The 26,521-nt window shown below is 49.0% G+C and overlaps 1 protein-coding gene across 7 annotated transcripts in view; it reads left to right on the forward strand.

The window, feature by feature from the left end:
• The first annotated feature begins 1,933 nt into the window (after positions 1-1,933).
• The window catches only part of MAP3K14 (mitogen-activated protein kinase kinase kinase 14), a 42,743-nt gene continuing 18,155 nt past the window's right edge, over positions 1,934-26,521 (forward strand). For 2 of the 7 annotated variants that reach the window (XM_081577054.1, XM_081577060.1), the window contains exons 1-3: positions 2,319-2,378; positions 24,580-24,855; positions 25,775-25,844. In XM_081577054.1, the coding sequence (XP_081433180.1) occupies positions 24,600-24,855; positions 25,775-25,844 (326 nt within the window). In that variant the 5' untranslated portion in view covers positions 2,319-2,378; positions 24,580-24,599. Of the gene's footprint in view, positions 2,094-2,318; positions 2,379-2,982; positions 3,122-21,882; positions 22,090-22,162; positions 23,554-24,579; positions 24,856-25,774; positions 25,845-26,521 lie in introns of those variants that run through there. The other 5 variants (XM_081577056.1, XM_081577055.1, XM_081577057.1 and 2 more) reach the window with 5 other exon arrangements.

The following is a 26,521-nucleotide window of genomic DNA, read 5'->3' on the forward strand; positions in this document are numbered from 1 at the left end:
GGAAGTTGCAACTCTGGATCAAGACATTCACTCACTCCCACTAATACACATTAGTGTTAGTGGATAGATTTTGCTGTTGTTGTTCAGTCGTGTCCAACTCTTTGCCACTGCTGAGTATTCCAAAGTTTCTGGATAGATTTAAAGATAGATCATCTTGATTGCGGAGTGGGGGGGGGAGGCTGGGGGGAGGGCATCCCACTGACCCAGAGAAGTGTCAAGGGGAGCTGGGTAAAGTACATGGGCACTGGGTGTCATAAAGACGGGACAGTGAAAAAGGCAGAAGGCTAAGGAGGGCCAGGGAATGTCTGCAAACTCTGGCCCTGTGCCCATGTCTTTCCTGAGAAGCGATATGCCCAGAGGCAAACAGGTGGTGGAAGAGGCAAGCTCTGCATTCAGCCTTGCTGATAACAACCATCTGGCCAAGCTCCGCCTCTCCCTGAGTCACTGAAATGAAATCTCTGAGGTTGCAAGCAGCTTTAAGGGCCCCCCAGCTTCTTCCTTACCCATCATCTCCCATGCCAGTCAGTAGCAGAGCCAGTTTATGCAACAGAGACTATCCAACTCCGAAGCATGGGCTCTATTGGGACCATAACCCCGAATGTCTCAGTAGCCAGGCAGATGACATAGGTTAAGTGGTTGAGAGCAAGACTGGGGTAGGGGGGCGGGGGTGTGCTGTGAGGAACTCCAGGCTCTGCTCTAAGGCATGCAAATTCAATTTTAAGAAAACATTGCACCAGCCAAACAAAACTAATCTATGGCCTGAGTGAGTGGATGAGGCCCTGAGGTTATGTTTTCTGCCTGAATGATTGGTCTTCTGTATTCCCCACAACCAAGATGTCTGCTAGAGGCAGATCTCCAGAAATATACATCAAGCTATGAACGACTGTCCGAAAAGTGGTCCTGTGACTTCCCTGGCACCCCCATGGTTAAGACTCCGCACTTCCAATGCAAGGGGCACGGGTTTGACCCCTGGTCAAGTAACTAAGATACCCCATGCTGCGTGGTACGGGCTGAAAACACAAAACCTGAGCAGGTCTTTGCTCCAAGGCTTCCAGAGATGCTGCTGCTGCTAAGTCGCTTCAGTCGTGTTCGACTCTGTGTGACCCTATAGACGGCAGCCCAGAGATGGGGTGATCCTTATTTCTCCAGACAGCCTTGAATGGGGCCTGCTTACCTCTACCACTAGAGGCGCTTACCTCACTTGCCTGCCCTAGACCACTGATGGGGGTGGAGTGCCTAGGTACCGGCATATCTTTTATTTTGCAAACTATTTTGTAAGTGTGGAATTTTTTTCGTTATTATAAATAAAAAACAGGCTCACTGTGGAAACACTGGAAAATTTGGAAAAGCAAAAGTTAGAAAAGAAAAAAATAGCCATACCTCCCTAAACCAACTCCCCAACCCCTTCGCCGCCCCATCCCCATTCAGAGAAGCATTGTTGACATCTTGGTGCATCTTCAGACTCCAAGTCCTTTTTATACATAGGTAAAGCTCTAGTCTTCTTTCTGGCTCCATAACCTGTAAACCCAGCGAGGAGATGCTTCACACAGCGCTCACACCAGGTTACTTCTCTGACTGTGGGAAGGGATTGCACCACGTCAGACGCACACCCTCACCAGACAAGGGTTTCAACACACAGGTGTAACCTGTATAAGCCTTTAGCTCCCCAAGCTTCTCGAGGGTAAGCACTAGAACCTATCTTAGCCTCAGAGACGCTACAGCGCCAGGTTCACAGTAAGTGCTCAATAAAATGTTTCTAAATACGCAGCCCCGCCCCGCCCCTCTCCCCCCAACTGAGGAAACACAACCAAAACCTGGGGAGAAGGCGCCTCGCGGTCTCCTAGGTAACCAGGTCTTAGGCTGGGGAGTGCCCACGCATGCGCACACTGGCCCTTCCTTCCCGTAACCTCCAGAGGAACGCAACCCGTAAGACTGCCAGAAGCCGAGCGCGCATGTGCGGTTCCACCAACACCCCGACCGCCTCCGCCTTCTGTCACTCCTTCGGCCCAGCAATCTCTTCGCTATAAACACAGCCCGGAAATAGTGCCCATTTCTGGAGACAAGGCCTCTTAAACCAATCGTTGCTTGGGGCGGTAGGACGGAACTGGCTGGGACGCACCGTCTCATTGGAAGATTGTGGGAGTGGGCGGGGCCAGAAGCTAGGTGCGGCCAAAGCAAGGAGGCGCGAAGCGAGGCAAATTTGCTGCCGCGGGTGGAGGCGTGGCCCCGGGGGCGGCCGGGAAGGCGGCGAGGGGGCGGGGTCCGGGGTGGGGCGGGGCGACCGTGGGCCCAGAGAGCAGCGGTCGGCGACCGGCGGCGGGAGATCGAGGGCGAGGCGAGCGCGACACTCGCTGGTGGGGGAGATCGGCGCTCGGCCGGTAGGTGACTAGAGCGAGTCCCGGGGCGAGGGGCAGAGAGGACGGGTCACTCCTCAACCCGGGGCCGGGCTGTGGCCAGTCCCGCCGCATCGGAATGGTGGGGGTCGGCGGCGCGGCCCGGGGACCCACTCGCGCTGATCCTCGGCTATGGCAGCTGGCCGCCGGTGCGCCCTCACTCACGCCGCCAGGGCCACGGTCGCACGCCGGGCTCGCCCTGCACACCCGCAGGCCACACGCTCGCCCGAAGTGCGCGCAGGGGCCCCTTCCTTCCCTTTCCCCGACACCCCCGTTTCCTCGCGCCAGGCTGCCCCACCGCCCAGGCCTGCCCGTCCTGCTCCGTTCCCTGGATGTTCTCCAGAATGAGGGCTCACCTCGGCCCTGAGCTTAAGGTGCCGAACGCCCCAGCGCGCCGGGTCCCTGAGTCCTCCCACCTGTCCAGGCAGTGAAACCCTCAGGTCTTTCCTGGGAAGTTCTTGGGGTCACACCCCTAGCCTGGGAGAAGAGACTGGAGCCTGCGATTAGCACCCACCGGGGCAGTGCTGGCTGGTCGCAGCATCCTTTCTCTCCCTGACCCCTCAGTAATTCTTCTTTCCACTCCACTCAGGACTTCCTCTGTCAGCTCAGATAAAATATCCCATCTTGGAAGTCCATCGTGGCCCTGGCAGCCTGCAGCCAGAGGGCACCAGGCAGAAGGAGGCCCCTTGTAAAGAGTCCCACTTGCCCAGGAACCTCCTCTGTGCCGGGTAACTTCAGAAAAGCAGTTTTTTTCCTAATTGAAATTAAAATGTGGCTCTCAGTCCTAAAGGGTGGACTGGGGAATGAGTGGAGAAAAGAGACAGAAATCTGTGATATAAATTGTTTTTGTTAACTGGAGGACAATGAACGCTGGTCCCTTGATGATGAACTCAAAAAGCAAGTGAAGTTAAACGGTGAGAGGTGCGACCTGATACGAAATAGCCTTCTGAAGTTTATTCCGGGAATAAATGTTGAAAACCCCTTGACTAGAAACATGGTCTCTCTGAAAGACTAGAAGGAGATAGTATCTTAACATTAGTGTTGTGGTTTTTTTTTTACTTAGAGTCTTCATACCTGTAACCTTTTTCCTTCAGATATTTGTGTGATAAGATAGATAATATTGTCCTGTTTTAGAGGTGAGACACCTGAGGCAGGTGTGTGTTTGGCAGGGACTGGAGGCGGGTGAATGGCTCTTGCCCAATGCCTTATAGCTGAGGCTCAGGGTGATGACTTTAATCTGGGCCACTGGAGTCTTTCCCCGGCTCCTTTCCCTAAAGCAGAACCACGTTATGGGACTTGGATGCAGGACATGGGGAGAAGTATTTGGTGTGGTATTTATGCTCTTAACATGAGAGAACAGGTGCTTGTCTCACTTACAAAGTGTTTGGATTTACTCTTGGTGTTTTTTAAGTGATGTCAAAGTCCGTTCCTTTGGTGCAGCGATGCCAGACTTCTGAGATTTTCAGATGCCTTGAGGACATCCTCGTTTATTTTGAAGGGTGTGGTGGTGAACTTCTCAGAAGGCCTCATAATAAAAGTATTCATCTCTGACTTTAATTTTAGAAATCTATACCCAGGTATGTGTTCCGGCTCTTTTGTGAGACCAGACAGCAGTAAGCCACCAAGCTTCAGTCCCCTTCTGACTGTTTTCAGGTTATAAGGAGTAGTTCTGAAAGGGGGTTTTTCGCCCCTGGTGCTGTCTGTTAGAGTTTGTGGGAGTGAGCGGCACCACAGACAGAGACCCTGCCAAATGAACCCTCATCTATTAAACAAAAATGTCTGGTTGGCCATTTCGCGTCCACAGACAGAGGCTTGGTTCCTCATTTTGTTTCTCCTATTGAACACTGACTCCATTGTGATCTGCTTGGAGTGTTTGTGTATCACTGAATGTTGAGAAGCGGGCTTGCCCTGATTGGTTGTCCAACTCCAGGCAACTGTTGTGGTTTTTGTTTGGTGCGTGGTAACGGTTCATCCTGGCCAGGGTCTGGTGTGAGATCTGTAGAGATGGGAGATGGGTAAAGACTGACCCAGGGCTGTTCTCCTCATTGTTGGCACCCTCTTAAGAGTGTCCCATCACTTTGGCCTGCAATGTCACTTTTACTTTCCTATTTTTTTCCTGTCTCAATGGACAGCACATGTGCTTTCCTAACAGGCCTGCCTCCCTTGATGAAGAGCTGAGAGATTCATGTTGGTTGACCTAACAGATGGTCTTTCTGGGAGGATAGTTAAGAAATCTTAAAACCAAGTTCGGCCCTAAATTAAAAATGTAAGTTAGCTTGATACATACATAGGCAGCCTCTTTGTAACAATGGCTTCCATCATCTCAGAGCTGTTTTTTTTTTTTTCCTGGCAAAAGGTTAAAATGCAACTAAAATTCTGCTTTCATGATTAATAAGTCACTACCGCAGTTGTATCTGATGCTTCCTGTTTGCCCCATTTTAGTATTTCAGTTAAACTGGAAACATCTGAGCCTTATGGGCACTTTGGAAGACACCAGTGTGAAAGTGGTGGTGGGGGGGGGACAGTTCCCTGTCAGTGGATTTGGGAAGCTTTAAGGATAAGCCAGCTCCCCCTGGCCTCCGCACACTGAGATCCCTGGGCAGGGAAAGTAGTGGGGGTTGAACACCTTCAAGGGGTAGGTGAGCTTTTAAATTGATGCACGTGTGAAGGCTCTGTATTTGCTGGGTGGTGCTGACTGAAATGTTGAAAGCAGTCAATTAGAAATGGAAGGCCAAACATAGGGCAGATCGAGTAGGAGAGCATTTCAGTCGAGCTAAGCGAGGCACTGAACGTCTGTTGGCTTTGGGGTCTTCGGTTCTGGCCTTGTCTTAACTACCTGAGCGACCATGCAGAGAAGAGTCACTTTTCCTCAGCGGCCTGTATGCCCTTCGTTGTATTCAAATTTGAAGGATCCCCTTCTCATGCTGGCCAAGGCAGAGGATGGGGCTGGGGGTGTAGATTGGGAGTTTGAGAACATCAGATGCAAACTCTTACATAAAGATTGGATAAGCAACAAGGTCCTACTGTATAGCACAGGGCGCTGTATTCAATATCCTGTAATAAACGATAATGGGAAAAAATACATATATATGTATATATAAAACTGTATCACTTTGCTGTATACTAGAAACTAACACAACATTGTAAATCAACTGTACTTCAGTAAAAAGATCCCCTTCTCTTCTTGCTATTTTATATCTTTTCCTCTCTTATCCTACTGGTATGAATCCCTTGAGCTTATATGGCATTAAGAGTAATGATATCTAGTGGCCATTCTCCATGTTTTCTCACAGTACTCCTACAAAGGAAGGCAGGGACCAAGATCAGGAACATGAGACCTAGTAAGGAGAGATAAAGTGGACGAGATTACTCAGGAAATCAGTGTCATGTCCAGAATCTAAACCCACATTTCTTGACATCTAGTTCAATGCTTTTTCTACTAACTTACTGATAAAAGGATAAGTTGGGTTTTTTTTTTGTTTCCAAAACATGTCCATTTTGAATATAACTAAACCAGGGTAGCTGCTTTATTTTTCTATTTACATTCACAAGTATTAACTCAGAAGTGTTATCAAGTAATGAAGAGTGGATACTTATTATCAATAATAATTATTACTAAAAGTCTGAAAGATAAAGAGCACATCCTCTGGTCAAGTCTGCTTATCCCTATTTTACAGATGCAGAAATTAAAGCAGAGGGGTCAAGTGACCTGCCCAGAACGGTAGAGCCAGTCCATGGCATCTTTGTGCCCCATGTGGGGGTTTAGGCTGCCAGGTCAAAGAGAGACCCAGGTCGGGTCCAGGTCTGCCACCGTCTGCCTGTGTAACTTCAGGCAAATCAGTTCACTTCTCTAAGCATTGGTGCCCCGTCTGTAAACATTTCGTGGTGTTGTTTTGAGTAGAAAATGAGAGAATATATATAAAGTGCTGAGCTTGGCACGGAATAAGCCAGAGGACACAATGGCTGTAAATGTGGCTGGTGGTTGTAGTAGTAATCGCAGTACTAGTAGTTGGCGATTACCACTCTGACTAGACCTGTTTTCTGTAAGATGATGTCAGGAAGGGTCAGGCTGCCTGACAGGGTCTGTCATTTTCTCAGCAGGACCTCCAGTGGGGCATTCCTTCCGTCTGGAGGTTTTAGCTGTCATGTTCTCCCTGTCTTACACTAAATTCTGCCCTCATCACCCTCCAAAGGAACCTACCAAGGCTCCAGCTCTGCCTGCTCAGAGCTGACAAGCGTAAACCTGGGGCACCCTCGGCCGCCACCCAGAGGGAGGTATAGCTGGGCTTTCCTGGGGCCCTCCTGTGTCCCCCATGCAGCGAAGTGGGTCCCAGCCTTAACTCTGGAGGGGAAAAAAGGAAAATAGTGTGTAGAATATAAGTCAACAAACACTTGTTCCTCTCTGTTTGGGAGACTCAAAGGGAAGCCTGGGTCCTGTGGGCACGGTTCCCACCACCATGTGGCACCCTGCCCTTTGTCATCTTTTCACCAGTCTGGGGGCCCTGGGTCCACAGTCAGCGACTCACAGATTTCCCTTTAAATCACCCAAGGGAAAAAAAAGCAAAAAACAGTTTCACATTACATTTTAAATTCTTTTTCTCCCCCCTTTCTTAATAGAAAACAAAAATGCAAGCTCCCACCAGGCTGATGTCCCCTTAAATAACATCTTGTTTTCTCTTGGGGAAGCTGTCTTCATGGCCAAAGAGTCATTTCTAAAGTGAACCTAGTTTTTAGAAAAAATAGATCACCGGATGTCAAGCCTCGTGTGGAGCTAACAGTTCAGATGAAAATGAAACCAGCAGGCCCGGAGTGGCAGCTCCACACTTGACTTCAGACTGGAGGTGAGAGGCAGAGTGTGTCTGAGCCCAGGTCGGCAACTGGTTGGCCCCACAGGCTGCATTTGATAGGTGCCTTAGTCATTTTCCAGGCAGCTTTGCTTAGGTGAGCAGAGCACTTTCTCTGGAAGGTGAGTCACCCTTGCAGGGGTGTAGGTGACATGCGATTTATTCCCCAGCTCAGTCACAGAGGAAGTCTTGAGCAGACCTTGTGGAGAAGCTGTCTGCCAAAGCTCGTGTTCATTTCAGTTCGGGGGCTTTGGAGGCAGGGGGGATAAGGAAGCCAGCTAGGGGCTTCCAGGGCTTGCCAAACGACAGAAAAATGGATCCCCCAGCCAGGGGGGGTCATGTGGACCCGGCAGAGAGCCCGGATCAGCAGTGTCACCACGCTCCTGAGTCTGGCCACCTTGAGGGTGGAAAATGGCCCGTTTCCAGTGACAGTCAACAAAGAAGTCAGAGGAGAGCTTTGGCTCCAGGGAGCTGGGAAACCCCTTGGCAAAAAGCAGAAAGATACAAACCACAGCTTTGGTGTGAAAGGCCTTTCGGAGAACCCTTTTCTACCTGCCTTCCTTTTCACCACCTGAGTTGGAGGCTCTGAAGAGCTCCAGGGATTGGAAAGGCTAGATTGGACCCTGGCTTTCTGGAAACTTGGGAATTCTGAGCCTGCCACACTTCTGGAGCCAGTGTTTGGACTCAGAAAGATGCTGCAAAGGAAACTCCTGAGCCATGTCTTCCACACAGTTTCTGGTTGCCGGACTTTCTGCCGACCCTCTTACCACTAAAGCCATGACCAGGTATCCCTCAAGACACAGAGTTTGTTTCAGACTCTCTGTTCTAGACCAATACAGTTGGTGTTGAACTTGATTACTGAAGGTCAGAGACCTCTCAGTGTCCAGGTGGGCTTGACTTTATTGAAACCACAGGGGAAGAGCTAGTGTTACCTTGTTTCTTTTATCCATCACAGACCCCTCTCCAGCCCCCTGCCTGCACCTCATCCATCTAGACTAGCCAGCAGTCACTTTGGGAGGGCATGGTTAAGTGACCTTAGGCCTGAACCTCTCTGTCAAGAAAGAGCTGTTGGGCTTCCCTAGTGGCTCAGTGGTAAAGAATCCACCTGCCAATGCAGGAGACACGGGTTCGATCCCTGATTTGGGAAGATCCCACATGCCACGTGGCAGCTAAGCCTGCGCGCCACAACTATTGAACCTGTGCTCTAGAGCCCAGGAGCCACAACTGCTGAAGCCTGCCTGCCCAAGAGCCTGTGCTCCGTAGCAGGAGAAGCCACTGCAATGAGAATCCCAAGTGCCGCAACCAGAGAGTAGCTGCTGTTCACTGAAACTGGAGAAAAGCCCATGCAGCAACAAAGACCCAGCACAGCCAAATAAATAAAGTAAATTACAAAAAAAAAATATTTTTTTTAAAAAAGAAAGAACTGTTTTGAGTTACAGCCTGGAAGTGATCATAACTGTTTACACGCTTCTCTGTTTAACAAAAGAGAAAATGGTGAACTCAGGAAGTTAAGTGAGTTGCCCAGGGCCACACAGCTAGTTAATTGCAGGATCTGAACTAAAGTCCAGGCTCTTTGTGCCATGCTGTGCTGCCACTGAGCAAAGGAGATACTCCTGGAGCAGGGGTTACTCCTCCTTCGTATCCCCACCCAACCCCATCACACTCGGCCTTTCTTCTAGCTCTGCCAGGCCTGGAGAGGGTGGAGCCAGAGCAATAGCTGCCCTGAAAAAGTAAACAGAAAGCTATTTATTTGACACTCTCTTGTACCATGAGGTTCACGTAACCACAGGAGGTGAAGATTGATAAGAAAATACAATTCTGGGCAGGGTTACCTGGAAGTCTCAAAGGTTGCCTCCGCCTGTAGGGCGCTGACCTACCTCACCAGGCAGTGTCTTACCTAGAGGTGGGCCTTCAGTAGCTATGAATGATTGATTGTGAGGCTGCAAACCCACTGGGTGCCAAGAAGCTCTTCTGCATCTTTTTCCTGTCGTGTGGCCCATGGCGTACAAGTAGCCCAAAGATCCGGAGCAGTTGGGCATCATTCCCTCTGGATCCATCCGGCTCCTCTTAGTGAAGAGGCTCTCCCTTGTGGGCAAAGCTTGATGTCACATCTGAATCATGTCCCCTCTAAGTCCAAAGAGTTGTCCTGTCTGATATCCGCCACCGTGCTCTGCTGTCTTCTACGTTTCCTTTTACCAGACCAGAATTAGTCCTGCCACTACTAGGGAGAGCTGGGAGGCTTGGGACAAAGGGAGGCTTTGCCAGCCTCGAATGAGGTTGTTCTTGTCAATTGAGATTAGAAATGGACTCCTCTGGCCCAGGAAGTTAGGTTGGATGAACTAGATAACTTGAGCCCATGCTCAGCAGTCCCAGTTGGGAGATGCTGTACTTGAAGAGGCAGGAATAGATTTACAAAGACGAATGTAAGGGACTTCCCTGATGGTTCAGTGGTTAAGACTCCATACCTCCACTGCAGAGGGCACAGGTTCAATACCTGGTCAAGGAACTAAGATCCTGTACTCCCCATCATGTGGCCAAAAGAAAAAAAAAAGAAAAAAAGATGAATGTAAAAGGCAGAGATTTGCGTGCAATGTCCCGTCTAACATATGTATGCAAATCTGAGCCCAGATGAATGTCATCCAGTTCAGAAGGGTCATCGTCTCAGGGATTGGAAATCGTGTTTCTCTCGAGCATGTAGGAGTGTGTGTACGTGCTCAGTCGCTCAATTGTGTCTGACTCTTGTGACCCCTTGGACTGTAGCCTACCAGGCTGCTCCGACCATGGAGTTTCCCAGGCAAGAATGCTGGAGTGGATTGCCATTTCCTTCTCCAGCATTTAGGAGAGAGGATGACAAAGGTGGCTCAATAGCCAGCTTGCAGGACTCCGCCTTGCTGGGGTGCAGGCAGAATACAGCCACCATACTGTGTGCATGGAGCTGACTTTTTCCCTCCAGCTCACCAGGCGACTGCACTGCCTGGGATCTCAGAGCCTATGGCACCCGTCTGTCCCCCAGGAGTACATCAGGCATCCTTTCTCCCAATCAAAGCTCACCAGGTGGGTCGAATGCACTGGCTCTGCTAGACACTAGCATCTGAAAACAAGGACAGCTGAGATGCTGTCCCTTGACAGGGTCGCCATGGTGGCGGAAAGTTGAACATAAAGGCAGATATATTGTGTGTGTGTTCAGTCGCCAGGTCACGTCCAACTCTTTGCAACCCCACGGACTGCAGCATGAAAAGCCTCTCTCACCATCTACCAGAGTTTGCCCAAGTTCATGTACATTGAATCGGTGATGCCATCCAACCATCTCATCCTCCATCACCCTCTTCTCCTTCTGCCTTCAGTCTTTCCCAATGTCAAGGTCTTTTTCAGTGAGTTGGCTCTTCGTATCAGGTGACCAAAGTATTGGAGCTTCAACTTCAGCAATCAGTCCTTCCAATGAGTATTCAGGGTGGATTGACTGGTTTGATCTCCTTGCTGTCCAAGGGACTCTTAAGAGTCTTCTCCAGCACCACAGTTCAAAAGTATCAATTCTTCAGCACTCAGCCTTCTTTTATTGAAGTGCTGCCCCTCGACAGGCTTGCCATGGTGGTAGAAAGATGGACATAAAGGCAGACATATTACAGGTGCCAAATCGTGAACCATGGCTGTGGGAGCTGGAGGGGGGTGAGCAAGTCCCCTCGGACGGTAGCTTGCCTTCCCCAGCTCCCGTGGGGAGGAGCCCCGCCTTCCCGTCCAGCGTGTCTGGGCAGGAACACCCACAGTATCACTCTCATCGTGGGCCCTTGTATCTCTCAGAATAGGAGCTTGAGAGAAGTCTGGAAACTTAAGCACTCCAGGGGAAAGGAGCGCAGTGGTGGAGGTATAGGCTCTGTCAGTAGAAATGTGCTGGAACGTAGCTCAGAGCCAAAGCAGACATTGAGTAGCAGACTGTTAAAGACACAGCTGACTTATCCTAGCCTTCCAGGCTGGGGCGGAGAGGGCAGTGGCCACACTTGCCAATCCCGTATGCTTGGGGCCACTCAGACAGAGGCGTAGGCAGATGGTCTGAGGCCTGACCCATGACAGTGGGTCTCAGTGACTGGGTTACAACCGTGAGAACTCCAGACTGTTTCTGTCTCCGTCACCCTCGCATCTGCTCTGGCCAGCACAGCACCTGGAGCATGGTAGCCACTGGCTGTTTGTTGTGCATGGAAGTGCAAAACTAGAATCCACACTCCTCTTTCTGGGTCGTGCTGGCCTGAGAGAGGCTAAGCCGCCACAGGCTGACACCTAGTGCCCCCTCCTTTAGCAAGGAATTGATCTGAGACCCTCTGGGAATATTCCCTGTCTTAGTGTGGGTCCCAGGCCCTTTCCTCTGTCCTGGGGGAGGACAAAGAATGTGACCCCATGTTAGAAAGAGACATGTCCTCAAGGGACATGTCCATTCAGGCCAGTCTGTCAAAGGATGTGTAGGACAGCATCTGAAGCGAGGCCATGGTCAGGGTTCAAGGCCATGGTGTGGTGCCACTGCCAGAGGAATCTTGTCCTTCCTTTCGTATACCCCTGTGCGTTGGAAGCCTTCTGTGGAAAGCCAAGTTGTTTGGGTTTCTTGTTTATTCTGAAGTTCCTCAAACTAGTTCCTCAATTTCAGAACCAGTCACCAATAACTACAATGAACTTGAAGCCTCTTTCCTGCCAGAGAGGCTGAGCCAGTCTCTCTCCAACTTCCCAACCAAACAGGTAGACCCTGCCTGAAGCCAGTCCCACCTGTGAAAAGCAGAGTTACCAACCAGCAGAGGTGGGGAGGGGTTGTGTTGCAGTGGAAATTGACCATAGCCCAGAGAACTGCTCCTTGCTTAGAGCTCAATCTGAAAAGTTAAATAAGAAGAAGTTTTTCACAAGCAGACCTTGCTCACGGTGATGACCTTAAAGCTTGGCAAGATCCAGAAGTGCGTTTTGACTCATCAAAGAGAGCCGGTTGTATTTGGCTTGATTTTAGTGTGGAGGGCAGTTTATGGCTCTGTCATCAGAAACTGGTCATGATGGAGTGGTACACACACGCTGCAGCTACCACTTCATCAGAGCACTCAGTTACACAAAACACCCCAACCTGCAGATTTCAGTGACTCCATGAAATTTTTTTTGACATAACGTACATTAAAAATTGCTTCCTGCATATTGGCTAAAATGAAGTACGCATGCGGTCAGGGTTTTTCTCAATAATACCCCCTCCATCCTCCTGCATACCAGTCCCACAGTTGTCTCTGGATCAGTGATGCTTCCAGTGGCATCTTTTCTATATGCTATTGGCTCTCCTCGTGCAAAAGATTTGAAAGTTGAATTGAGAATGTCCTTGTAATACTTTTAAGGTTTATATAATACGCGATAATCAGGGAACTAGGGACCAAGTAATAACCAGATTTATGAATTTAGTAGCTGATGCTCAAGGCTTTGCTATTAAAAACAAAAACAAACAAATGGTAAACTAGCCTCAGGAAACCTGGAGCCAGGCTTTATAAAGTGAATGATGAATTTGAACTTTGTCATAGAATTGGCCCCTGGGATGGGCCCACCTGAGATAGGCATGGGTGGGCTAAGGAGCACAGGCCTGCCACAAGCTTGGAGTCTTTGTTCCCCGTTGCCATTTTAAAGTTGCTTTTTCCAGAACATAGGCTGGCTGTGCTTATGCTTCCTAATTGAGATGCTTCCTCCTGGGTCAGTCCCTGGGTTTCTCATTAACAAATGTTTGGCTTGTGGCAGCTTCCCCATTTGGGTCCCAGTTTTTAAAACTTGGATCATTTGAAAGTGGATACAGTGTCATGGTTAAGAATATGGACTTTGATGTGAAAGAGACCCATGTGCAAATCCTGCTTCTGCCACTTCCTTGCAGTGTGACCTTGGGCAGATCACCTATCTGCTGAGCCTCAGTTTATCCCTCTGTATAAGGGGAATGATAGTAGAATTATTGTGAGGATTCAAGGAGTAATACACATGCAGTACATAGCAAACATTACCTAATGCACCTAATACATAGCAAGCAATCTTAGCTGCCGTTATTATTTTTATTATTATTGACAACCAGCATGTAATTCTGTGCAGACATACAGCAATAGGTTGTTGAAAACACCCAAAGATGCCCACAGGACAACTGATTTCAGCTCTAGCTGCTGAGGAATACTGGGTCCTGGTTCATCATGAACAGGCAGGTCATTGTTGAGTCCATTCAGAGCTGAGGCCTTGCCAGCAGACATAAGCAACCAAAGAGGGGCCAGTGTTTTTTGTTTTTCTCTCAGGTCCTGTTCTGCTGTTTCCCACTCTTTTTGGGGGGGGAGGGGAGTATAGTTCATTTACAATGTTGTGTTGGTTCCTGCAGTACAGCAAAGTGAATCAGTTATACACATTCTCTTTTTTTATATGCACATCCACTTTTTTTTTCAATTTTTTTCTCATATAAATCATTACAGAGTACTGAGTAGTTCTCTGTGCTGTTCAGCAGGTCCTTATTAATTATTCACTTATTTATAGTAGTGTGTATATGTCAGTCCCAAACTTCCAATTTATCCTTTTCCCCACTGGTAACCATAAGTTTGTTTTTTACATCTGTGACCCTTATTTCTGTTTTGGAAATATATTCATTTGTACCATTTATTTCCCATTCTTTATGGGGCCACACGTGCCCACGAGCATGTCTTACATCTGGCATCTTCACCACTGCGTTAAACTTGTCATTGGGTGGTTATAAAGGAAAAGCAGGGAAGCACTGGCCATCAGAGCTGGGGACGGCTGCCAGAGCCATCTGTGAGCACCCTCCTGCTTCTTGAGTCACAGCAAATGAAACTCACAGTCCCCAGGGGAGAACAAGAAAGGGGGCGAAACGGAAACCAAAACCAGGAGGGACGAGCTTGCCCATCTCCAGCTTCTGTGTTAGCGGCCCTACGGCCAGAACTCACTGACCAGCCGCAGGGATTCTGGCAAGGTTTCCTATGTGTGTGTGTGTGTGTGTGTGTGTGTGTGTGTGTGCGCGCGCGCGCGTGTGCAGGTGGGGGAAGCAACTATCCAGTATTTATGAAGCCCCAGTTACAAATGTGGACCCGATGCCTCCTAAATTCTCATTCCATACTGAGAGACCCTCTTTTAGATATAGCTTGTTTTCACCATAAAAGTAATACCGCAGAGAGAGCATCTCTAGAGGGACATGTAAGAAATAGGTAATGGGATCCCCTCAGAAGAAAGGGATAAGGGTGGGAGGGACTTATATTTCTCATTGTATATCTTTTCTGTATTTTATTTTTGCCACTTGGAAACATCTGTTAAATAAATGAAGACTGAGGGAATTCCCTGGCAGTCTAGTGGTTAGGGCTCTGCACTTTCACTACCCAGGGTCCAGGTTCGATCCCTGGTCAGGAAACTAAGATCCCACAAGCAGCATGGCATGACCAAAAAAGAAAAATGAAGACTAAGAAAAGTAGTACCTGCTCACTGCAAAAAAAAAAAAAAAGTGAAAATGTTAGAAAAGTATAAAGAATATTAAAACACCACCAAGAGAGAACCATTGCTGCATATCTGTGCTAAGTGTCTGCATTTTTATAAATGTTGATAAAATATACAGACACATGCTAGGTGGGATCATGTTGTCGTTCAGTCGCTCAGTTGTGTCCAACTCTTTGTGACCCCATGGACTGTAGCACACCAGGCTTCCTTGTCCTTCACCATCTCCCACAGTTTGCTCTAACTCATGTCCATTGAATTGGTGATGCCATCTCATCCTCTGTCTTCCCCTTCTCTTTCTGCCTTCAGTCTTTCCCAGTATCGGGGTCTTTTCCAGTGAGTCAGCTCTTCAAATCAGGTGGCCAAAGTATTGGAACTTCAGCTTCAGCATCAGTCCTTCCAATGGATATTCAGGGTTGATTTCCTTTAGGATTGACTGGTTTGATCTCCTTGGTGTCCAAGGGACTTTCAAGAGTATATAACTGTGTATCCTTTTTCTGTTAACTTTGTATCCCATAAGTATTTTTCCATATAGCTAAATATTATTTGTAAATGTTTTTAATGGCTGTGCCATGACTTATTTAATATTATCCTTTCATGTAATTAGACATTGTTATCCAAGTGTTTTACTGTTATAAAGATATACTGGACATCTTTGTACATCTTTTCCCGTATTTCTACATGCCCCATACCTCCTAGATTGCAGTTCTGGAGTTGTGTGCACAAATAGCTATCTTCCCTTGGTGTATGATGATTTATCATATTTAGAGTTCTTTTATCTACGCTACTTCATATGACCAGTAAAGGGGAAAAGGGTCAGGAGAATAAGGAGGATGGGTGCCATCAGGAGGGACTTCCTGGAGGTGGAAGGCCTGAACTTCACCTGGGAAGGATGAGCAGGATGGGCAGTGCCACCCACACAAGGATGAGGCACACACGGAGACTGTAGATCTGAGTAGCCAGTGGGGTCTGGAGAGCTCAGACTGACCAAAGCCAAACCCTGTGTTTAGGGAAACAATGGTGAGAGATGACGGACCACAGAGTTGGGACCGGGCCCATAAGCCTTGCACAGCCGACAGATGTCTTTCAGCTTGAGGTTATCTTAAGGACATGATGATTTGAGATTAGCTTGGCCTCAGTGTGGGATGGGAGGGGTCAGGGAGAAGCTGAAAGTGGGTAAGGCCTGTGCTAATAGAACAGGTGTGTGGTGATTTCGTGCCTTAAATACTGGAAAGGGCCTGGAGACAGCAGTGTTTCGGCACACGTGGGGCTAGTTAACATTGACATGTGGTGGGAACTGGGGATGGGCATAAATATTATTCCACACATTTCATCTACCCGGCAGTGTGACCTATGGAATTGGCAGCAAGACTGAGTTTTGTGAGCATGGCAGGTTTCTTTTTCATAACTGACGTGTAAGACTTTAATGATTAATGTACCTTCACATTTCATTTCCTCTTTAATGGGAAATGCTTAGGCAGAAATTGCTCTCCTGGGAAGCAGGCCGCAAGCTGGCGAGGAGGCAGGTTTTGAGATTCCTGCAGCTGAGTTTCATTCCTTCCTGTACTGTCTGTTTCTAGATCCAGTGCCCACTCTATCGCTCTGCCGGAGGGGAAATTAGCCAGCCTTCCAGAGGCCTGTAACTTGTGATATTGTCAGCTCAGGCTGGGCAGGTAGGGGAGTAGGTTCTGTCCCAGTGGGAGGGTTTTCATTTAATGCCCAGCCTTCACCATCTGCCCCTACCCTATAGGTTCCTCCACCTGGAACTCTGCCCCTGAATTAGACTCCTCTCGCTTTGCTGAGAATTTCACCCCTGGGGGTGGATCAGGATCAAGCACAGTCCCATGGTCTGGTACCTGAACTCCATCTGCAGCCTCATCTCCTGCAGCCCCGGACAAGCTTTGCTCTCCAGCAACCTCAAACTGTTAATTACTACAGAGACTCATCTTTGTTCCTTAACTTTTGCTGCCCCCTCTACTTGGAATGTTGTTTAGTTGCTCAGTCACGTCTATCTCTTTGTGACCCCGTGGACTGTAGCCCGCCAGGCTCCTCTGTCCATGGGGTTTCCCAGGCAAGAATACTGCAGTGGGTTGCCATTTCCTCCACGGGATCTTCCTGACCCAGGGATCAAACCCCCATCTCCTGCTTGGAACACCCACTCCTTTTTCTTGAGAACTTCTTGCTCACCCCTTGAGACTCACCCCGGTTGTCCCCTGCTTTAGGAAGCCTTTCCTGATCCCCGGCAGGCGGGGCTAGCAGTCTGCCCATGAGTTCCCACTGCGTCTCGGTGTGTCTGTCCCCGTCATCGCATCACTGTATTGTAAGGAGCTACTTGTCTCTTTCCCCAGGAGACTGTAAGCTCCTCGAGGGGCTGTGTCTTCTTCCTCAGCATACACCCCACACTCGACGCTGGCTCTACACCCAGCAGACCAGTACATGTTCAAAGAACGCTGTGTTAGAAGATCCTGCTGTTCTTTACAGCATGACAGGACAATCTAAAAGCAAGACCTTCCTCATTCAGAAAGCCTCAACCTGCCACCAGTCTCTGGATTTAGAGGCGCTTTCTTGTGGGCATATAAGTGATTGTTATATTTTTCTGTTTTAAGTATTTTGTCTGCTATTAATAATACATGTTTTAGTGAGTATTGGTCTGGCATATCTCTTTTCATCCGTTGTTCACAATCTTTCTGTATAATTTTGTTTTGTCTCTTTTAGTTAGCATCTAGCTGGATCTTTTAAAATCCTGGCTGATTGTTTGACTTTTAATGTAAAGCGGTCTTCATTTATTCGTGTGTATTGTGATTAATGATGTATTGATACTTTGACTTATTTTTGCCACCATAACTTGTGTTCTCATTTTATATTTACTGTTCTTTTTCTTTGCTTCTTTTTTCCTTCTTTCCCTACCTTTTGTTAGAGTGATCAAGTTTTCTATTTTTCCTTCTTTACACTTTTGGTTTGGAAACTGACTTGTATTACTATTCTTATAGTTAGTTACTCTTAAATTTTAACATACATACTTAGTTATAGTTTCTTCCTAATGAAATGTAAAATGTTCATATGTAAATTTCACAAAATGGCAAGGCTCATATCACTCTACCCACTGGACAACCCACCCCACCCTTCTTTCTTATCTATATTATCTAAAACTTAATATAGTTTTGTTTTGAAGTAGAACTAGAAAGCAGTTTATGTATTTTTTTTTTAATTTTTATTTTTTAAGCCGCCGTGCAGCTTATAGGACCTTGGTTCTTTGACCAGGGATTGAACCTGGGCTGCGACAGTGAAAGCACTGGGTCCTAACTTCTGGACCACCAGGAAATTCCCTAAAACTTAATGTTTTAAAGTGGTTTAAGCTGATTTTTTTTAAACATTCAATTGTTGATTAAATTGACCAACATCATATCAATTTTTGTGCCCACCATTGTTTCTTGCATCCCATTTCTTCTCTGGTTTACTTTTCTGCTTCCAAAAGCACATCCTTCAGTGATTCTTTCAGTGAAGGTGGTACTATCTTTCCTGGAACTCTTGTTTTTTTGTGTGTGTATTGTGTGGGTTTTTTTTTTTTTTCTTTTAATCATTTTAAGAAAATGAAATGACCTGTTAAAACTTATCTTGTTAAAAATGGTAACATTCCCAGGAACATGTACTGGTGTAACTCCACCAGAAGTTTGACCAATTTATTGCTGAGCCAGCCCTTAGTGATGAAATCCCTCATTTTTAGTTCTTGTTCTTCCTGCCTACACAGGCGAAGAAATTATTACCAACAGTGAGCAGACCCTGCGGGTAACTTAGGGATAGTAATATGGACATGGATAGTAATATTGCTCAATTCCTAGAGTTTCAGGTACCTCTGCCAACAAGTTTTTATCCTAGAAAGGAAATGAGGATGCTTAGGTTCCTGAGGAAGGGCCAGGAGTGTCCTGATTCTAGCTTTAAAAACATGTTGATGCTCTAGTTGTATAAATTGGGCCTCATTTGTTTCTGCAGGTAACTTACCTCTCAGAGCCTTAGTTTCATCTGAAAAATATCATCAACCCTGCAGGGCGGTTGTTCATCAATAACATGGATAAAGCACCTAACACATGCCCAGCACACAGAGACCTTTAATGAATGGTGGTGACTATTATAGCTCTTGACACTTAGGAGACTCTCATTGAATATCTGTTGAGTGAATGCGGGAGCATGCTAGCAAAGGCTTCGTTGAGGAGACAGGTGAGATCTGGGCAGATAGCAGTAATAAAGGAAGAAGACGCTCTTTACAGAAGGAGCAAAGTGAGCAGAGGAAAAAAGTCAAAGCTTACCCATTGCTGCTCAGGCAAGTGAAAGGATCAGTGCAGCTGAAACAGAGACTGAGGGTAGGGTCTTGGAGAGGGTCGGCAGGGCAGGAAGAAGGGCTGGGGAATGCATGGGGATCTCTGGGTCCGCCTGGCCAGATGGCTGTTTTGCCTGGCCAGCTCACTCTGCCCGGCACTTGCCCTTGGTTCCCCTTCCTGCACACCCCTTGTTCTTGATAGGCAGAGGCTGGCCCAGTGTGGCCTAGTAGCCAGGCAAGCTGAAGGCTTAAAAGAGGAAGCAGCAGAAAGAGATTGGTTTTCAACTAATATCTTATTAAGGAAGTTGAGTCATTCTACTTCTGCTATTTGTCTCCTCTGGGCATTCAGAGAAGGACAAGTTTTTGCTTCCAGATGAAATATCATGAGAGGGATTTGCCCTGGTCTGCTCTGGCCCCTCAGTGGACATTTTATAGATGGCCCTGTATTTCTGTTTGATACACAGTGAACCAAGGCTTAAAGCGTTGAATGCCTTAGGTGAGGCTTGATGGGTTGGCTGTATGGTGCTGAAACAGAGAAGTCCCATTGTCTCAGTGATGGTGTTCATGAGCTTGGTCACGGGTAAGGGAATGAACTTTGATTTAGCATCGTCTCTTGGCCAAGCAAGCTAACTGGACAGGCAACAGCACGAGTCCAGCCGCACCTCTGCAACTTGTCACCGTGTGACTGTTTTGGCAGGCTACTGAACTTCTCTAAACCTCAGTTTTCATTCTGAAATTGACACTAATAATGGTGGTGCTTAGGAAATATTAACTATCATTCTGAATCGAAGTCATCTAGCTTTCAAAAAATCCTGACAAATCAGTGGCATTTGGGAACTAGAGGGAACCTCAAATGATTTCCTAGGTCAGTAGTTTTCAAACTCTTTTCCTTGAAGACCTAGGATGCTGGAGAGATCCTTAGTGGATGGAGGCAAGCTGAGTGTGGGGGGCCCTTGCCCACCTTCAGCAGAGCAGCTGTCTCTAATTTGAGTTACGTGTCAGTTGCACATTTCCAGGTCTTTTATATTGTGAGGGTTGAGGTATGATTGATTTCTTTTAATAAAAATTGTCCTGTTGCTTTTTAATAAAAAGCCTCCACCACTAGAACTCGTATCATCTGGTCCCCAATCTGGTGTTTTTACTGTCCTTACTAAAACAGGGAACTGAAATATGATACATTTTAGAAAGGTCATCACCACTGAAGATCAAAATTTTAAATATTACTCTGTGCCTTCCAGTTTAATCAAGCAATCATTTCATCTAAACCCCATTCCTGTCCCAGAATCCTAGGAAGAGAAAGTTTGCTGTCAGAGAAAGCATTGCTGTGATGGTCTCAGACAGGAACTAATAGCACTTTCTACAGTGATAGAGGTATTCTGTGTGAACTCTCCTATATGGTAGCTAGTATAACTGAAGAACTGATTTTTAAATTTTATTTAAAATGAATTAATTTGAATGTCACCTACTGTACAGCACAGGGAACTCTGCTCAATGCTATGTGACAGCCTGAATGGGAAGGGAGTTTGTGGGAGAATGGATACATGTGTATGTATGGCTGAGTCCCTTTGCTGTCCATGTAAAACTATTACAACATTGTTAATCAGCTATACTCCAATACAAAGAGCCCGCCAGGCTCCTCTGTCCATGGGATTCTCCAGGCAAGAATACAGGAGTGGGTTACCATTCCCTTCTCCAGGGAATCTTTCCCACCCAGGGATCAAACCCAGGCCTCCTACATTGCAGGCAGATTCTTTACCATCTGAGCCACCAGGAAAGCCTCCAATACAAAATAAAAGAAAAATAGAAACATAAAATAAAATAAATGTAAATAGCCATGTGGCCAGTGGCTGCCATATTGACAGTGCAGCCTGACAGTATAGAGCAGGGGTCAGATGGCAATCCCTGGCCACTGGGCATTAGAGTCATCCAGAGAGCTTGTCAGAAGTACAGATTCTGGGCCTAATGCCCAGTGACTGACTCAGTAGACCTAGGGCAAGTACATTTGAGAACCCATCTAGTTATTGTAACTTACAGTCAGGTAGGATAGCACTGCCTTGGTGAGCTCTTCCTTGGCATAGAAGAATTGAGCCAGAATCAGGCATTTAGCCCTGGCCTTGGTCTTCTGGGGAGACTAGAACCACCTTCTGAGGAATGTCAGATCTTTGGGGAATGTGATGAAACTGATGGACCTCTTCCCCTGGAAAAACACCAATAAAGTTCCTAGGGCTCCCAGACCTCCCTGAAGCCATCCTTGAACCCACGTTGAAAACTCCTCAGCTTGGACAGAAGATCTTTACTAAGCTGGGGAGGGAGCTGAGCTGGAGCCCAGGGACCTTGTCCACTGCAGCTGTGTCACGCAGATGTGCCCAGGGGTTGACCTGGTGCTCTCCCCATCATTCCTACCCCCAGGCCCCTCTGAGGAGTCACGAAGACCCCTCAGAAGAGAGGACAGGCAATGTACGTGGATCAGGCCCTACAAGAATACTGACTTAATTCTGCCCCTTTCCCTTCCCCTTGTGTGTTCATGGCCTTGTGAGTGAGCCGAGCGGGTGTGGCTGTTGCCACTGCTCACATCCTCAGCTCTGACACATGGAGCAGAGGGAAGAGTGCATCTGAGGCCTGAGTGGAGCTGTGGAGAGCATCCAGCTGAGTAATGAATCAGGATTTTGACTTGCCTTCAAAGGCAGAGACACAGCAGGCTCCCACTTAGTCCTCACTTCCCACGAGCTGCAGGAGCGAGAGAAGGGGCAGAGCTGCAGGGCTCTGGGCTGGGGCAGAGAGCTGGGCCCCAAAGTCCAGAGCTGGGCAGGCCCACCCAACCAGCAGTCCCAGGCTTAGTGCAGAACCCCATGTTTTGTAGATCAGAACCCACATGGAAGTGGGGAGGGAGTGAGGAAGCGAGCGTGTGTACATGTCGAGGGCTGCTGTCCAGCCAGAGTGTCCTGAGAATAGCCTCTTGAACTTGGAGACAGTCGATGAGAGTCTGAGTCATGGTCATGTGGCACCAGAAAGGCAGACACAGGAGAAGCTGTACAACTCCCGGGCCGTGATTTCGTGCCCCCAGGAGGTGAGGGTCAGCCTGTTTTCCCCGTGCCCTTCACAGGTTCAGCGGCCAGCTGCTGGGTTAGCTAGCTTCTCAGGCTCCCTTGTTCCTCTCTCTGCCTGCCAGGCTGCCGGGTGAGTCATCAGGGCACTGCAGAGGAGGCGGCCCCAACCTCAGCTGCCTTGGCCTCGGTTTCTCTGGGACGGGGAGCCTGGAGTGCTTGCAGAGGGACGACCAGGGCCCCTGGCCAGCTGCCCACCCAGCCACCAAGGTGAAAGGACAGCTCGTCGGGGAGGGGTGCCCCACAGCCTGTCTGGAGGAGTGCCAGCTCTGGGTGAGCCATGCCAGGCAGGAAAGGCCACGTGAGCCCAAGTGCAGCTTGGCTCTAAACAGCTGGGTGCCTCAGAACAAGACTGACCACTGGCCATTTCTCTCGCTGTCCAGTGAAACTCTGTCTTCATCCCGAGATGCCCAGCATCATCCTTGATTCCCTCCTGCAGCCAGCATCCCCTGTGCTCCGCTCTGCTGCACACCAGGGACACCACCTCTGCCCTCAGGAGCCTTCTGCCCAGGGAGGCCCATGACATACACCCTTGCCTGCAGCCCAGAGACTGGGGAGTGGACAGCACAGCCCAATAGGCCCGGCCCCGCACGGCCCCATGCAGACTGGTGATCTCCGGCAAGTCTCCGCCTAATTAGGCCTCCATAAAAATGAGGAGATTGAAGCAGTGTCCCTGTCGGCATACCTCTAATACTGTTAGGTTTAGCGCGCTGGGGGTCTGTTTGTAAGATCTCGTTTCTCTTATAAAGAGGCTGAGAGAGGTAGGCCCTACTCTAGGCCCTGGATCAAGTCCTTTTGGAGATGGACAGGGGCTGCAGAGGTATGGAGTGGGATGAAAGTACCCTTACAAGTAGAACAGTCAGCCTTGGAGGGCTTTCACCTAATTGAAGTCAGAGCACCCCTTAGACTTCTTAAGGTCATCAAGAAACAGTGAAGCCACCCATTCAGCTGCCTGAGCATCCAGCCTGCAGGACCACACTAGCATCCAGGCTGAAAGCTGGAGCCACTGAGTTCAAAGCTAGCAGGCTCTTGAAGGCAGAGATGTAAGCATCAAATTCATAGCAACTGACAAACCTTCCCCCACCCACCACACCCCAGTCAAGCTGCCTCAGCCTTTCGTGTCTGCTGTGGTGAGGCAGATGCTGTAGGCAGGAGGTTTCAGCCTAGAGTTTCCCAGTGTCCCACTGTCTCTTGGAAGCTTCCAGCCTGATCAGGCAGAAGGGCAGAGGTGTAGAGGCCTGACTTCCCGCAGTCTGTCTCATCCCTGAAGAGCAGACGGAGGCGCAATTCAGGATGAATGGAGCTACCGCAGAGAAGACGTCATCTGTTAGCAGCAGCCTGAGGACCAAGCTGCCATCAAAGAGCACTTATGAAAGTGTCTGCAGTCACTGCCTTCTTAGGCTTTGTCGCAAACAAGTCATGACCCGGTAGGGCACTGCCCTTGGGAGTTCAGAGCCCCAGTCTTTAAAAACTTTCCCAACTGCTAACAATCTCAGGGCAGCACTGTTCTGTTTTGTGACCACTCCAGCCCACGTGCTCTTTGCACAGATTGTCACAACAGTACACTCTCCCATCTGGCTCTGTGGGAACGCAGAGCTGGGGGAGACGGAGCCCAGAGAGAGATGAATTCTTGTGCTTTGTCCTCATATTTCTAGAGGTGTCAGTTGGTGGTGGGGTGCATGGGCTCTAATAGAAATTCCATTACTAATGTTGCCTGAAAGAAAAACGATACCCGAAAGAGGTTTTCAGCAAGTGAGTTTGGACATTACAGAAGGAAGCATGTCAGTCCGTTCTGGAAAGCCACAAACAGATGCAGCTCAGGACGGGAGCCAAGTGCTGGCTTTGCTGCTTGCATGGTTTTTAGGTTTTACAAGATTTCATATGTGTCTCTATATAATGTGTGTATATATAAATAGACACACAAATCTATATATATACACACATACTCACATGTACATGCATACCTCTATCTGCAACTTGGGAACAAAACAAAACCTCGATTCTCTCCACTTGGAGAAAAGCCCTCAATGGGTGGCACAGGCATGTCCTCTAAGAAGGCAAGGCTTGTGCAGAATCGGTGAGGTGACTAATGGCTTTGGAGTATGGGATCCACCACCCTGTTCTGCGGAAGCAAAGTTCACCACAAAACAAACAGCAGAAAACGACTCAGCCATTATTTACATAGGCAAGAAAGAACCAACCCAGACATTGATCCACAGCTGTCCCAGAGGAGGTGGGCTAGAGTTCTCCTTGTGGAATGGAGGGGAAGAGCTGGTAGGGCCAGGGGGCTCACCCCACATGAGACTGTGGCGAGGTTGCCATTTGGATCATTTGGAGGATAAATACATGTGGCCTGAGGGGGCGAAGGCCCTCTGCCCCCTGCTTTTCTCCTCCCACTGCAGCCTGCCCTGGGGTCTGGGGGTGACCTGCTCTGCGTGTGGTCTCTCTCACAGGGTGAGCGTGAGCCTGGGAGATGGCAGTGATGGAAATGGCCTGCCCAGGCGCCTCTGGCTCCATGGTCGGGCAGCAGAAGGAGTTCGCCAAAGCCAAGGAAAAGACACAGGCGATTGGGAAGAAGCTGAGCTCCGTCCACAAGCTGGAGGCCGTGGAGAAGAGCCCTGTGTTCTGCGGGAAGTGGGAGATCCTGAATGACGTGATCACCAAAGGCACAGCCAAGGACGGCTCCGAGGCTGGGCCAGCCGCCATCTCCATCATCGCCCAGGCCGAATGTAAGAGCCCCGGGATTCAGGGCGGGGTGGGGGTGCAGAGAGAGAGGGTGGGCACAGCGCTTGGACAAGGGTGGTTAGCCACAGGTGTGGGCTCCAAGGTGCTGGGGAGTCTGCAGGATCGTCAGGCAGGCCCTCTGCCTTCTGCTGGGACCTTGGGCAGCCTGAGCATCTCTGGAGAGGCCCAGACAGGAAAAGCCAGGTTTCCCGGAAAGCCACTCTGGGGTATTAGGTTCTTCACCGCTTCCACCTCAAGGCGGCCCCCACCCCAAAGGATGAACACCTGCCCTCGGGCCTGAAGGGCGGGTGAGGCCCGGCCTGGTCCTTCTGCTTGCGCTCACAAGACCTCAAGATGGCTCAGAATGATGGCTGCCATCAGAGCCTGAGAAACTCCCAAGGGGGCGGGTAGGGCCAGGAATCCCCTCCCTCCCCACACCTTCCCTCCACCCCAGGAAGTTTCTGGGGTGGAGCCTGGCAAGACTGACAGCTGGTGACAGTATTTTCCCACATACAGCCATCCTTCCCCGCATCTTCCGCTTCCTTCTGGCTGGTCTTTGACTAGAGATGAGAGAATAAGAAAGCAGAGTGAGTGACATGGTAATGGTAGTTCACCCCACACACATATATAATAGTATATACTGAGCCATGTGCCAGGCACCGTGTCGAGTGTTTTATATGGACCATCTCACTTACCCCTCACAGTGTGTGAAGTGGGGTGGGTGCTCTTAAATGACCCCATGTTGTAGGCATGCCCAGTGCTCTTGACCCCCAGACTGGGAGGGCAGAGTGAGGTCGCTGTGAGAGGAGTTGAGCTGCAGAAAAGAGGAGTGGCCAGGAGGGTATCTGCAAAGTGCCGCTCTCCTAAGTGCCGAATCCTCTTTCTCCTTTCTGCTCGTCCAACCCCTTTTCCTTTAATTAAAAGGTGAGAATAGCCAAGAGTTCAGCCCCACCTTTTCAGAACGGATCTTCATCGCTGGCTCGAAACAGTACAGGTAAGGGGGTCAGCCTGAGTGGGGCGTCCTGAGTTGACACAGCGGCAGTGTCCCCACCCCAGCTGCTCGCCCCGGCCACTCCCGAATGACCCCTGGCTCCCGCCTTCACCACCTGTGGTTCAGCTCTTGGAACCCACCCAGGCTTCCTGGCTGAGCCGCTCTCCCAGCCAAATAAGCTTTTCAAAAGTTGCTCCCAGCGTGTGGATGACTGCTTCTGGGTCATATCAGCTTGACGTTTTATTTGTATTCTCCGCAGAGCCCTTGATGCTCCCCTCAGTTCCCATCAGTAGGGAGGTGCTGGGAACAGGAGGCACCTCGCCGCTGGTGCGTGACCATGAGTGCAGGCCCAGAGAAGCCACTTGGGGAGAAACCTCCCATGTCCTTCCCTCTGTGAGACACACCCAGGGAGGGATGAGGGCTTGGAAACAGGCAGGGGCAGACTCACAGCTCACTGGGCCTGTGGAAAGGAGGCTGAGTGAGTCTCGGTCTGTTTCCAGGCTCCCCAGCCCCAAAGACTGGTTTTTGGCAACTGGAGGTCAAACCTGGACATAGGTCCTCCTCTCTCCCCAGGCAGACTTCTTTATCACTGGAGTTTGGGAACCACTGGTGATGAAAAGGTTTTAGGAGGGCACCTGGCCTTGAACCAAGAAATGCTCCCTGTTTGGTCAGATTCCTTA

Source organism: Giraffa tippelskirchi, chromosome 3 (assembly GCF_054371585.1).
Source record: "Giraffa tippelskirchi isolate mGirTip1 chromosome 3, T2T-mGirTip1v1.2.pri, whole genome shotgun sequence".
NCBI classification, from domain to species: Eukaryota; Metazoa; Chordata; class Mammalia; order Artiodactyla; family Giraffidae; genus Giraffa; species Giraffa tippelskirchi.